Source organism: Phoenix dactylifera, chromosome 13, assembly GCF_051530095.1.
Source record: "Phoenix dactylifera cultivar Ajwa chromosome 13, Ajwa_hap1_PhDact_Kaust_v1.1, whole genome shotgun sequence".
NCBI classification, from domain to species: Eukaryota; Viridiplantae; Streptophyta; class Magnoliopsida; order Arecales; family Arecaceae; genus Phoenix; species Phoenix dactylifera.
Window position 1 is genome coordinate 23,382,563 of NC_143202.1, and position 15,002 is coordinate 23,397,564.

General features: G+C 37.5%; 1 protein-coding gene across 1 annotated transcript; it reads right to left on the reverse strand.

The window, feature by feature from the left end:
• Positions 1-4,662: 4,662 nt before the first annotated feature.
• LOC103708556 (ribonuclease 3-like) lies at positions 4,663-8,757 on the reverse strand. Its single transcript, XM_008793528.5, has 4 exons — positions 8,557-8,757; positions 7,500-7,664; positions 5,229-5,421; positions 4,663-5,104 (listed from the first exon to the last, which is right to left on the reverse strand). Exons 1-4 carry the CDS (start codon positions 8,665-8,667, stop codon positions 4,794-4,796), a joined length of 780 nt encoding a protein of 259 aa, XP_008791750.2. The 5' UTR covers positions 8,668-8,757; the 3' UTR covers positions 4,663-4,793.
• Positions 8,758-15,002: the final 6,245 nt, after the last annotated feature.

Genomic DNA, 15,002 nt, shown 5'->3' on the forward strand with positions numbered 1-15,002 from the left:
TGGATGGGGGGGACACATTAGAGAGGTCATGGATGCATACCACGTATAGGTGAATGTATAGATGCAATGCTCCTCTATAATATTTAAATTACAAAAGAAAAGATACCTGAGCTAGTGGAACAAAGAACGAGTAGGTGCTTCTATGCCACAATATATTCCAAGATTTTTCTTACTCAAAGAATATTAACAAAGCTACCTCAATCATACTCATCGAGATGTCATGAATGGATCAACTATCTTTTCATATAAAATTTATCAAGATCATCCGTACAACACCTTTTTAACGCAAATAAAACGTAATAATTGCACAAACTGAAGGAATTCGATAGTGTAATCTAAAGGCAGGCTACAGCCAGGTCTTAAGAACCCTACAAGTTGAGCTCCAATAGCATGGGCTCTGCAAATATGTATATCACTATTTGTCATATGAATGAAGCAAGAAAAGCTTTTCAAGAAAAAGAAAAAGAATGCAAATAATTTTCCATTGAGGTCCAAAATTAGACACTAGATGACCCTGACTTAGAAGAGGGATTTTATTTTTTTTACTTGCAGGATTAAGTGGCATAGAGAGCATAAACCTTAGGCTAATAAGGTTGCTTTATGCCGCGTAATTCTTTTAACTTGTCATCACCAATCTATTAGGGATGAATAACAAAAGCATGTCTGTAAATTAGTTGAACAAACCCAAATTATGTATGACCTGCAACCCAAAAATTTAAATGGATAAAGAAGATCCATGTTTGCAGGATGATGATGTTTCGATGTATTTAGGGAGCGAAGGCTTGATGCTTCACGAAATCCATAGTGTTTCTCTTCAAGTGCCAAAACAGCAATGGAGTTTCAGCTCCTAAAAGATGATTCCTCGAAAATTCGTTGATTGATCAATGGTGAGAAATTTTGCTCAAAAGGGAAGGAAAGATGACCAAAAATGAATGTTGTGGGTACTCACTGATCCCTTTTAATATTTCAAGTATAAGATTATCCTTGAAAGGTAGGGCTAAGCTTATCATCATCCAAGCCCCCTGTAGCTGGTGATAGTTTATTAAATTTTAATATGATTTGGTTAAAACTAAGGAATACATGGCATGGGAATCGATCTCTTGTTTTGCATGCGTAAGGACAATCCGACGTAACGAGAATTTGACACCTTAACGACAATAGATTTAGGATGCATCACCTATGAATTAGAGCGGTCCAGATGAGGGCAGTAATTTAGTATTTCCTTGATTTGGTGGATCAAGCTTTTGAATATATATACTATATCCCAAAAGTTGCGTATCATTTCTGCATCAATTATAGTAGGGCTGGCTACGAATATAAAAAATATACCACAATCAGGTTCAAAAGTAAAAATAAACGGAAAAATTATGATATGCCTCGAAACTGACAATAGCTAATATAGCAGACTGACCAATCAGAGCTCACTACGAAACCTTCGATCAACTAGTCAAAGCCCATTATATGGCCAACTCAGAGGTGTGCAGAGAGTTCTTCATATTTCAAACTCTACCTCCAGTTGGTGACACCTCGGTTACGATCGCAAACGGTTTCCATAGCCACATGGAAAAGATACATGAAGCGTGATGCGCGGGCAAAACTTTCGCTCGTGATTTTTGGACGTGTGATAGGCTACCAAAAATGACCAATCTACGTACCCGAATTCTTTGGTTACGAGCACGGACCCTCGTATATATAAATCATTACCAGGAGACTCTTTAGGTAAGTGCTCCTGAGCCCTCGCACACTCTTTTGCTGCCATTCAACCATTCTCACAGTACATCTGCTGTTCTTTAAGAGTTCGTCGGACTTAGATATCAAAAGTATCTACCGGATATTTTTCGATAAGAAGACTTCTTCGTCTTTGCGGTTTTAGGTTAGATCTAGTGTCGGAGCGAAGATCCGAGTATGATCTTTTCTTTTGAGCATCACCTCGAGAGCAACCAGCATTGAAATCATCACCGCTCAAGTACAATGACCACCACCTTACTACCTCGGGGGTGCATCGTGACCTTTGACCAACCTCTCCAGCAGCTCAAGGAGCTTGGCACCTCAATCCGACAAATTTCTAGTGGCAACAGGTTATATTATTAAGCCACATTTAGCTTGGACTCCTTGGATGAAGGGGTTGATTTTTATTATGGTTGTCAATTATTGTTATCTTTGGTTAGAAAGGAAATGTCTAAATTTTAGCAAGACCAAAAATCATGCATGTATAGTGTATGTTTAAGAAAAAATAAAAATAAAAATTGAGATCAACATTTTAGAAATCAGACTTTAAGATCTTGTCCTTAGAGATGAACGTTACAATATAATTAACTAAATTTCAGATAAGGTAAGTAAATGATTTGATTATTGAAAAGGAAGTAATTTTTTCAACCTGCTCAATTCAAATCTCTAAAAAAAATTAAGAAAAAAATAGCAAAAGTAGGGTCAAAGTCTCATTTTCCTTCATTAATGAATAATAAAATTTTGTTACAAAGCTTGTATGTATGCTAGTGAGTTTGCTCTTAGTTCTCTTCTAATTGAAAAAGAATACAACTTTTCCAAAATAAACATGAGTAATAAAAATAATTATAAAAATATTAAAATTTTGTAGGAGATATTTTAACTTTTACATCGACCTTATTTCCAACCACTTAACCTAATTCTTCCCAAATTAGGAGGTAAGTATTACGGGTCAAATTCTTTCTCAAAAATAAAATTTTTGCATCGATCTGTCCGTTTTAGAATCTAAACGGTGGAATTTGACTCTAATCACTTAGCACACCACATCTTTAAGAGGTGGCGATATATCGTATAGGTTGAAAAATTACCCAATTTCAAAAAGGGAAGAATATCTCAACCGGACATTGTACAAACAAGTTAGGACCTTCAAAAGTTTGGCATGCGAATCAATTTCCGGATATGGTAGTTCTTATTTCTGAACCTATTCATTCTTTTCTTTAGTTGCTAAAGTAGTCTACATCGAGTCTGATGATCCTTCTGTATCAAAAAAAAAATCTACATGAGTTTGCCACAAATTAGTGAAAATATATTTTTACACCAGATTGGCGACATGAATTGTACTATTTAGCCTAAGGGATCCTTATATATCAAAAACTGATTTATTTGATTATTAAATATTCTATTTCTACTATCATGTTTTTTAATTAATAAAATTGTTAATATGAAAGAAAATATTTCTGACATGGTTTGTAATGTCTCGCGCATATACATTAGTGGTCAAGGTAATAAGCAAGAAAATATTACTTAACAACTATTGCTATTTAATGACCGCCTTGTGGCTTGGTTTTCAGTCTATAGAGCCAGGAAAATTGTTGGTGTAAACTAATATTATATATTTCTACCAAGGTTTTAAGTGGCCTGAATAGCTGCACAAATTCCGAAAGTGAAAGTGGCTAAGCTCAATTTGAATGAACTAGCAGTGAATAAATACCCTACCTGCCCCAAATACTAGAAATAGCAAAGTAACCACTGAACTTATTTGCCAACCAAGGACTGGGAAAATTGTTTATTGTTACTAGAGAATATATATAAAAAAAAATTCTGGTATCAAGTGGATGACAAATTTTATAGTGCTTAATTATTTCTCATTCATCAAGAAAAGAAAATCCTTTTTAAATAATTTTCTTTTTAGTGGAAGATGCATATGAGAATTGTATTTTGTATTAATACTCAGTTATAAAACCTAAATAAATTCTTAGTTGGCACTGAAATAGATAAAAATGACATTGCCAATTGAAGGAGAACTAAATGCTCATCACGGGACATGTTTCCATAGAACTTCTCTGTTCAATTTAAACTCATCATCTTTTTTTTCTTTCCTTTGTTGTGGCTCCAAGGATCATGCTTATAGATCGAACAATTTCTTCTTTAGTTGATGCATTAGACCCGTAGGCAGATGAAATTTTTCGATCTTTTGTTTATCAGCCTTGAGGAGCAAGCTTCATCACCATTTGCCTATTATCATTGCAAAATGCTGAAGAAAAGTGTCAAGGCTACTATTGTATTCCTTGAGAGGCGTAGGTCTGGATGATCTAAGATTACCTTATATCGCTACTGTTTATAGCTGTTCGGAATCTTAGTAGCCCATAGGAATACCTTTTTTTTTTAAAGATCTGCTATTCGATGGCTGTTCATTTGAAAAATAGATTGACCATAAAAGGTGTGATATATGGAACAGCTCATACAACATATATTCTATCAATCTATCATGGTCATCGATCTCGAACACCTTCCATTAGTTGGAGACTACATTCATTTTAGTCGGGCTCGGGGCCAGGTTTATTTTTTTTTTTTTGCTAAACCGGGGCCAGGTTTATTTAAAAGTTGATTTTTCTATGCCCAAGTCTGGCCCATGATCAACTCTATCTTATGCATGCTGCCTTGGTAGACCAACAAGCATTAGTTATGCTTGCAGTATCATTTTTTCCATTGAATAAGTAATTAGTGTGCACTCCATTTTCGAAACTTCCATTGTTAATTAAATCTTTATCAGGAGCTGGCCATGAATGCTCCTCCTATACCAGAACCATAAGTTCTTTAAGCTGCAGCTATACATCATTAATCCTTCTCTCCAGTCCGGCTCCATGAATCTAATGCAATCATCATTGTGGACATATGCAGTCTTTTCAATTTCCTGGATGATAAAAAGCAAACATCTGCTATCGAAGACTGGATACAAGCTTTTATTTAGTGATGATTCAGAGATACATCTTCTACCACCCTTCTCATACATAGTTCGTCATCGCAGAAGCATGCAGAAGAAAAAAGAATAAGCTAGAGCTGCGGAGTTACATGTCCATATCTATGGCAGCAGTCATCTCGATGGGGTTGGCCATGTTGTGGGCACTGCCGACGGGCAGTTGCTTGGGGTTGAAGGGAAGGAACTTAACCTTGCTGCCGCAGCTGCTACTCTTCTGGATCGGACAGCTGATGATCGTCTTCGCATCGCTGGAGACACAGATGCGGATCTTGTAGAGCTGGGACTCCCCCAAGACCCACTTCTTGTTGCATTCCACCACAGTCGAGAACCCGAGGGTGGGGATGAGTGCATCCTGGATGTCTTCGAGCTTGTAGAGTTTGTCGCTGGATGGCACAATGCCTTCACATATAGCAAAGCTCATGCAGTTCAGTAAACAAAGGGGCCAACTACTTAGTTCTAGTGGAATGTGAGGTGTATATATATATATATAGAGAGAGAGAGAGACAAAGAGAGAGGTGCTTACCGTTGGCTTTGAGGAGGGAGAGAAGGTCGACCTGGGCCCTGAGGGCGAGAGCCCGTTGGAAGTAGTATGTCTCATTGAAGTTGGAGCAAGTGCCGTAGCTGCACCAGACGTTCTCCCATTGTTGGCGACCGTTGTTGCTAGGGCAGGACACGTCGGTCCAGTAGGCATACAAGTCATCGATAAGCTTCCTCAGCTGGTGGTATATACGTTTCATTTTTTGCACCATGACAACAAGAGAATGTGGCTGATTAGAATTTCTCAAGCCTAAAGCTAGGGATTACCCGTATGATACTATCTTTAAGAACTCGTTTGGTTCGCAGGAACAAATATTTTTTCAAAAAAATATATGCCGAAAAAAGTGATTTTTGTATGTTTGTTTGATCATGAGAAAATAAAATATTTTATATTTACTTATGTTTAGTTGAGTATCTATTTTCGTAAAAAAGTTATATAAAATATCTGTTATGTACTTAATAAGAAAAAAAGATCTTATCTCCTTGTATCTAAAAGCTTAATAATATTTTTGAAAAAATATATAATTTTTTTATAAAATATGAAAATTTTATTCACAAGTTCTGATTGAAATTTCTATGTGGTGGATTTGCCATTAGCATTACTCAAACAAAGCTTGGGCATCCGTGTGAATTTTAAGAGTTCATATTGGGAGTGAGACCTGATTGGATTGCTTGTGAGGTTGATGCTTTTCTTACAAAAAAGAAATTCAATTCAACCGTCCAGGCTAATCATTACAGGGATGAAGTTACCAATGCTGAGAAGAGCCATTAATTGGTATTGGGTTCATTGCTTTGGGAATAGCCAGCAAATGCAGCTAACAAATGCTAGCTCAGTTAGTTTTGGCAACTTTCCTTTTAAGGCTTACCCTTAAAAGAAAATCCTAGATATTACTTTAAACAAAAAATAAAAAAAAAGGTCTGCTTGGAAATATATATGCTAGTGCTCATGAACTAAGTTTCTTAGAGTGCAGATGGTTTTCTTCAAAACAAATATTTCACCAAATGCAGTTCCTTTCTTTAACAAATTTTGTCCCTACTGACTTATGAACATGCCAAAAGTTTGGAAAGTGGTCATATAAACTAAAATCTAAATTAATTAAAGAAAAGAAAGGCTAAGGTTATTTATGAGTCATATATTCATGTATGTGAAAATAAGCATAGGAGAATACCACTAATCAATAGGAAAAAAAAAAGAATAGCAAAAAGTCGTCATCATCATCATCATTTCATGAGAATCTTGCAAAGCAAAAGAAAACACTTTATTTTTCTTTCTACTAAATAGATTGTATTATTTATTTTTGCTGAAAGGATGTGCTTTAGGCTCCATTGGATCAATAAACCCTTGCTCCCATGACTACTCTAAGAATGATTTCACCAGTGCATACTATGTATGCATCTGCTACCAATATGTATGTATGCATGAATTCTTTATATTGTGCAAGAACTAACCAATATAACCACCCCACACACAAAAAAAAGAAAAGGGGCTGGTACCTCCTCCCTGACATGAAAGAAGAACTCCTGAATGCTGTCTATAGCTTAATGAAATGCTTAAAAGAAATTGAAAGCTTAACAGAGAAGTTCAAGCATTGGAACAGAGGATATCTGATGCATAAGATACTTTTAAGTACTGCGTAAGAATTCTCCCACATGACTCTCAATAGCTAGTTTTCGTCCACCCAAATTTAAAAGCATGCTTAGTAAAACAGGGGATGAAGATTTTGTGGTTGCTGCATCCTTCAAAACAGGTCTGCTAATACGATGATTTCAGATTTAACAAATGAAGATTTTTGAACATAACATCCTAAAATCAAATGGAATTCCCATTTAAGAATCAAACTCCTTAAAATGATACTGACATAGTTTCATCATGTTATATTGGTACCCCGTAGACTTATACCAAATTTTCCTGCATCACCCGTGATCTGAAAGAGCTGAATACCAACTTGAGTATCACAAATTGGAAATTTTGAATATTATTTCAGAGAGAACTAATAAAACTTAACTGTAGTCAACAGAACAATTTTTTTTGAGCAACCAATCTTGCTTCACATAGTTCAAACCATATCGTTATTTCGATCAACTTTGATGCCCAAATTCACTAGAGAGAATCAACATCACATAACAACATCTATTCTCTCCACAAGAAAGAACAAGAGAACAAAAAAAATCTTGTATTTCTGATCTTATACTGAAGATGTTGCACTCAAACATGTATGTGTGTGTGAGAGAGAGAGAGAGAGAGAGAGAGACTAACCGCATTGACGGAGAACCGGCAGTCGGTGCTGCATCCAGTTACAGGTTCGCCATTGCTGCTATCATACGTCTCGAGGGACTGCACGAAGAAGTCCAGTGCTGGTTTGCCGGTAGTCGGGCGACAGCACTTGCTGAACAAGCCAGAATTGCAGTAAGCGCCCGGCCACTGTTAAAAATAACCAACATCCGCCCTTTTAATTTCCATTCTTGGAACACTAGGCTTGGTGAACTTGGATATGCTTCAGAATCATCACCATGGTACTACTTTCATGCTTTTACAAGTTGAAACATCACCAGTAACAATTCTATTATACTTGGGGGTGTCAATTGGTGCAGTTAAAATAAAAATTATTCGAATCATAAACTTTTCTTTATAGATAATCTCTTGTTTTCACATATTTGAGCAATTGAGCATCTCTTAAAAGTCTCGAAGTGTGTAAATTTGAACATCTTAAATTTAGGAAAGTATTCGATAGATAATTGATGACATAGTCTTGTTTTTTTAAGCAGGGCAAAGTCCTTATAGGAGAGGTGACAACCAACTAAGCTAGCAACTGTTAATGATGTATAGTTCTGTTACTATAAATTTTCTTCAAGATCTTGTTTCGAGGATTCACTTGTTCTACCTCATCTCTCAGACTTCTCCTCCTTTTGGCACCACCTAAAGAGCAACTCCATAGCAGTCGAAGAGGAATGACATGGATGGCCAGGTAATTAGTCTCTATGTTACTTATTCCAATATAAAACTTTATTTCTAGTATAACATAACTTCTGTTCTAGCGACAACAAATTTGGAAGCTAGCCATACAAGTTTGAGACAAATAAAAGAAAAAGTGCAATCAAATGCATGCCATTTTTTATATATATATGTGTGTGTCAAGAAAAAAAATACCAAGCAATCAAACAACTAATACTGAAGTAAAAAAAACAACTAATACAAGTTTGATGTTCTTCGAACCAGCATCATAACAGAGGCTACCATGAGTAGACTTTGTTACTTAAAAAAAAAAAAAAAAAAAAAATATAATAAAAATAAAAAATAAAAAAACAAAGGCTACCATGAGGGTCAAGTAAAAGAAGTCGGATTTGGAGGTCGCCATTGCCGGGGCGGAAGAGAGAGTTACGAGGGCAAGCAGGAATAGCAGAGGAAGAGCCTTGGATCCGGCCATGATTGCCCGCCCACACGCGCGCACACACGCTCACACACGCAGAGAGAGAGAGAGAGAGAGAGAGAGAGAGAGAGATGGTAGTGAGGTGAAGTGGCGAGAAGCCAACTCGATACCACGTTTTAAAGGGGTCTCTGTTTGGCACGTGTTGAAAGATACCGATATCTTCGCACCAACCCTTTCATTTCACTTGATTAATTAAATTAGCTTGGTAGGTATGGAGAATTGCACATGCCATGCACATGGGTGGGAAATTCAAAGCATGGAACTTTTTCTTGGCATCAGCAGAGCATGGAGTTTCACTAATTTATTTCCCCTGCTCATATTTTTCCATACAATTTCACTGCATTTTCACTTTTTTTTTAAAAAATTCCTGTAGAATCCATCACTGCATTCCCACTTTTTTTTTTTTTAATAAGATGGATACATCGTACTAGAAATAAAATAATTTGGCCCGCAAAATGCAACCAAAATATTCTGCTATATAAAAAGTGATTCAATTGATTATCTATTCGTTTTTCGATACACGTGAGTAACATGAAAGATGGCACAATTTCTCGTCAGTTTGTAGATATTCTGCAGAAAATCATTAGAAGTTTGAATTCTTCTTTATAATCAATTATCTAAGCAAATTTATTTTTGAAACTCATCTAGTGTTTGGATTTTTTTTTTTAATTCTCCTGCACCGAATATTTTTGAATTTTTTGTATGTTTACTCGAACTCATCCGGACCGTCTCTCCCTGCATGCATTGTATGTGCAAGCCAGGAGACTGGTATAAGTAGTTATGATCGATTTAGATGTTTTTATAAACATCAACCATTTGGAACATAAAAAGATGGCACAATTATATGGAGATTGTTATGATTATTGTATTTTCTTCTCATCGCTCTACAAAGATATCTAAATCACCATGACCATTGCAATGGTTTTATCAATTGGTACATGGAATTGATGCTTGATATCATGACTTCATCAATGCCAATCCTAGAAATAATACTGATCCCCTCATGCAGTGTAGCAAATCAGTTGTGCAAAACGTATTTCCGATACCAATTTGGGGTCATGAGACATTTCGGTGAAAATATGAAGTTGCAAAGACAAAATGAAACTTCATTTAAAGCCAGCTCCTTGCTAACCTCCACCTGTTTCATTCAATCTGGTTATCAAATTTCACAAGCCTGCACATAACTGATCCTCCCTTTGGTCAAAGTCCAATAAAATGCAATTCAGCTTATCTACTTCAACCACCCTCACTCCCTCCTCCTCAATTGATGGACTCCTTTGTCTTTTCCTTCTAATGCCTGTATGAGCAATGAAGAGAAATTATATCCTACATAGTGTGCAACACGTGGATGTGCATGCTACCAACCACGGTTACTCATTTAATTAGACTTATTCATCAAATGCTCATTTCAATACACTGTTATAAAAATGAGCGACTGTAATTGGCAGCATACACAGCATTTTCGTACAGGCCATGTAGGATATTGTTTCTCCAGTACTGAATGAGTTAATGGCAGAGCACAGAAACAAGCAAGACAATGCTATCATCCAGAGAAACACCCAAGATATCTTACGAGTTAACAATAGATGGTAATTTAAGCCGGCGAATTTACATTACATGGTCCATCATGTCGTTATATGGAAGTAAATAAGCAGAAGAATGGGTAACCAAGTAATATTAGCTCTCTTTTATATATAATTTTTTTAAAGTTTATTAGCTCGCTTACGGCGCCGGTCACTGACTCTCTGTAAAGTGATGCTGCAAGGAAGTGCAGGGAGGGTTTAAGGATGGGTCTATTAAGAAGGATACGATACTATAGACAGTTGAGGAGTGTCTCTACACCTTGCACAAAAGATGTTGATGCGGGATTTGCACCCCGTCACCAGCACAGCCCACACACCAGCCGAGCAGGAAAAGCGACCGCATCCTCACCGAGGTATTGTCCGCTTTGGGGATCGGGGATCGTGACCGCTTCCGGGGGTCCGCGCTCTAACGGCGCCCCGGGTGGAACCACCCATTCCACCCCTCACGGGTTTGCCCTTCAAAAGGCGCCTCGGTGAGAAGAGGTTATTGAGCCCCCCATTTAAGGCACAGACCTTTCCGCTGATTAGCCGATGTGGGACTAAATTCGGGGAACCCCCCGTAACACAGCCCCCCCAGCGGGAAGGTCCTGTGCCCGGGTCGGCTCCTTGCTGGATAGACGGAGGGCCAGGCCCTCTTTCTAGCGCCATCTCATGCGGGATTTGCACCCCGTCACCAGCACAGCCCACACACCAGCCGAGCAGGGAAAGCGACCGCGTCCTCACCGAGGTATTGTCCGCTTTGGGGATCGGGGATCGTGACCGCTTCCGGGGGTCCGCGCTCTGACGGCGCCCCGGGTGGAACCACCCATTCCACCTCTCACGGGTTTGCCCTTCAAAAGGCGCCTCGGTGAGAAGAGGTTATTGAGCCCCCCATTTAAGGCACAGACCTTTCCGCTGATTAGCCGATGTGGGACTAAATTCGGGGAACCCCCCGTAACAGATGTTAAATGCTTTTATATAATTGAAATCTCATGCACAATAAGCATTTTTGTTCTGTAACTTTGCCACCACTCCGATCTTAGTTCCTGAAGATTTTCAACATAAAAAAAAAATTTAGAAAGCTCAATTTAGTTGTATTACTTTTTGTAATATATATGTATATATAGTATAACGACTGTTCATACAGTTCTAGCATGAGTACAACTAACAGAGTTAAAAAAAAAATTGACGTAGAGGTAGAGAAGCAACTACATATCATGTTCAGAGAATCTCTTTCAAGTGTTGATCAATAAAAAAGGCGAACCAGTCTGGAACTTTGTTCATCTTTCGATATACATATATAGTCTGAAAGGTGCTGTAATCTTTTGCCAGCTAATAAATATCACAAAGCAGCGGATGTCTATCCTTTATCGTCTATCATTTCATATCTACTCGATTACTATTGTCGGGTCTATACATAATATGTTCAAGAACCTCCCCTAAGTCTTTGAACTCCGCATCTATGACTGCTGTTTCAAAGGGAGTAGCCTCGGCAGCGATCAACCCAGAAACAATGCTCCCCTTATCCCACCGTGAGAGTTATCCGCTGTTTCTTAAATTTTTATTTTGGTGTTCGGTAACGCTAGTGGTGTACGACATAATTTTCTTTTCAGACACTTGTCCCCGTTAAGATATCCCATTCACTTTTTTTTTTTGTTTTTTTTCGTCGTGATATCCATTAAAGTGATACGGGGGACCAACTGAGATGACCGATGTCTCACGTTCTACAAGATCGAAATCATTGATGTGAGGTCGACGGAAATCAAACTTTCGTGACCATAATTTATTGGCGTTAGTAGGCATCGATAGCCCCACTCTTTATGTCTTTTCTTACTGTGTCCACGTCAGCAATGAACGACTCAATGCAAAGCACGGAAACAAAGGGGGCAATGCCATCAACCGGAGTACCACCTAAAGCGAGCATATTTTGCGAGTTAATTGAATTTCGTACCTTATATGGTCCCTTGCTTGGTTCCATATGGAAGTAATATTAGTTTGTGCAAAACTTTTTTAAAGTTTATTAGCTACCTTATGGCTGTCACTGATTTTCTCTGAAGGAATGCTGTGATTAGGGATCACCAACCCAAACTAATTACGGCGGAAGAACGGCACACCTTAGAGTCATCAATTTTGGAGATGAAACTCAGGATTGCTTGAGAGGGTATTTCTGAGACGAGTTCTGAAGATCCCTGAGTAGCATCCTGAAGGAGAACTCAACGAAAATGGTTGAGTGGATTCTACAAGAGGGGCTGGAATGTTCGACCATCCGCTTCTAGAAAACATCCGACGGCTACTGCAGGAGTATGATGTCTTTCAAATTGTGCATGTATTCCGAAAGACGAACAAAGCTGCTGATTGGGTTGCCTCCTTTGCTGCTCATTATTCTAGAGAAATTTTCTGAACTCGTTTTATATCTGTTCCTCCACCTCTGTGGTATATTCTATCCTTTGACTCAGAAGGCAGTGCTCACGCGAGACTAATATGAGCTGCCGATATAATAATAATAAAAAAGAGTACTATATTTCTTTTGTTATTTTTTTATAACAATTAGATTGGAAAAGTTTCATTATTCTAATTTTTTTAAAATATTTATCCAGTGGCACCTCAAATTAGTGCTATATCTACATGCATGTTATACTGAAATATATCAATCTTTTTAGAGGGTCTTTTTGATATCTACCTTGCTAATAAAGTTAGCTGAAATTTCCATATATATGCGTACACATCATTTGTGGGGATGATTGAAATATCTAATTCATAAAACCTAGAAAGATCCACATGCAAGCGATACATTACACAAAGTCGTCGATCATATAAACAAAAGAGGACCAGCCACATGCCACACGTGATGACGACTTCTTTTTTGAGCCTAAAACGTGAATTCTCTAATTTGGACTCGGGTGACGTCCGTCGTGTGAAACAATCATGCACGTGTGCACAGGGAAATCCTGCGAGGGTGGTTGGCTGGTTGCGATTTCGCTGCGCCCCATAAATTATTATGGGTGCAGGGCCGGTCACATGGAATGCCCCGCCTGCTTCCTTTAATTATTGGAGGTATCTTTTGGGTGCCGACACCCCCTTTTTTTAATTATGTTTTATTTTTTTTTTGTAAGGGGGGAGGGGGGGAACATACTAGAACTATCGATAAGTTCGCACGGGAGCAAAGACCATGTTGAGTGACATAACCATCACAGCGTATGAGAAGTTGGGTGGCATGACTATCCAAAATTTATAATGTGCAAATAGGTCATATGGATAGATTGTAAGATTTTATGTGGTCTATCAAGTAGCAACAGTTCATGATTTAAAAAAAATATAGATTGTAGAACTCAAAATAAGATATAACAAATTAAGTCGGGATCATTGAGAAAGATGGCTTTTGTTAAGGTTCATAAGTTTACTAAGTCGAGCGTGCATTTAAAAATACAATTAGATTTCCTCGATAAAAGGGACTTTATGGTATTCTTAAAATCTTACTGTTAGAAATAACTAAACACATGAGCGGCTCAATGCATTTGGGGGCCTAAGGTGAACTCATTAAGATGGGCTTTTTTCATTTCCGTTTTATCTTTCAGGCCTTCCTTGCAGTGGGCCGGCCTAAGGCGAACTCACTAAGAAGAATTTTATTTTCTTCCTGTTTTGTCTTTGAGGCTATCTCTGCAGTGGGCCTTATTTGGGCCGGAGCCTTGGGGACCGCCTCAGTCGCCTAAGGATTGGGCCGATCCTAACTAAACATATCAAAACTTCTACATATTTCTGTGTTATATTTATATATTACAAGTTTTCTAAGAAATCAAATGATTCGTGATTATTTTCTATTTATGCTGTAATTAAAGAGTAACATAAAATATATATCCTAAAAATTGGTATTGATGTAAAAATAAATTAACATATTATATTTATATTTTTGAATAATTTTTTTTGATATATATTAATAAAAATTCACTCCGATTGATAGACCTGGCAATCTGACCAGTGATTGGGTGACCCAAACCCTTGGTTAAGTTAGTCTCTGGACCAAGTTTAATAATTATGACTTAAACTCTTACCTGGTTATTCGTATGTTGCATTCCATCAATTTGGATGGTGCATGCCATTCCCATCCTTTATAATTACATTATTGAGTGCTTATAATTGAATATTACTTAGAATCTGGTTTATATATAAAAATAATATCTAACTTATATTCTCGAATAAAATAAATATGAATATAACTAATATCTGACTTGCATCTATGTCTATTTAGAATTAGATACCGATATAACTCATATCCTATTTATCTTCGTGTTCGTTTAGAACAAACATAGATACTATTTTTGATATCTATTTAATATTCATGTCATATTCATATCCAGTGAAAAAAAAAAACAATCATAGAATATGGATAATAAATATCCCAACTATATTTGGGCTGTTTTCAGCCCTACGTACTCTTCATTTTTCCAGAAACCCTAAAAGGGAAAAACGAGATAGAGCTCTTGTCTCAATTTAATCTTGTTTCTAAAGAACTCTCGCAGCTACCTAGAATATCTAGAAGACATATGAGAAGCCGTCTCCTAGGCCTCATAACACAGCACACACAAGGGTGTGAGGCCAAGATCTCTTCTTCAAGTTGGCAGCGATAAGCACTTTTCTCTTCAAAGCCAAGCACAAGGTGATTCTTACTTTCTCTAGTACCTTTATCTCTCAGAAAAATCGAATGATGACCTTCCAATTTACCTCCGAAATTAATGAACTTATAGCCTTCCCATGCCCCTCTTAGCTCTTAGC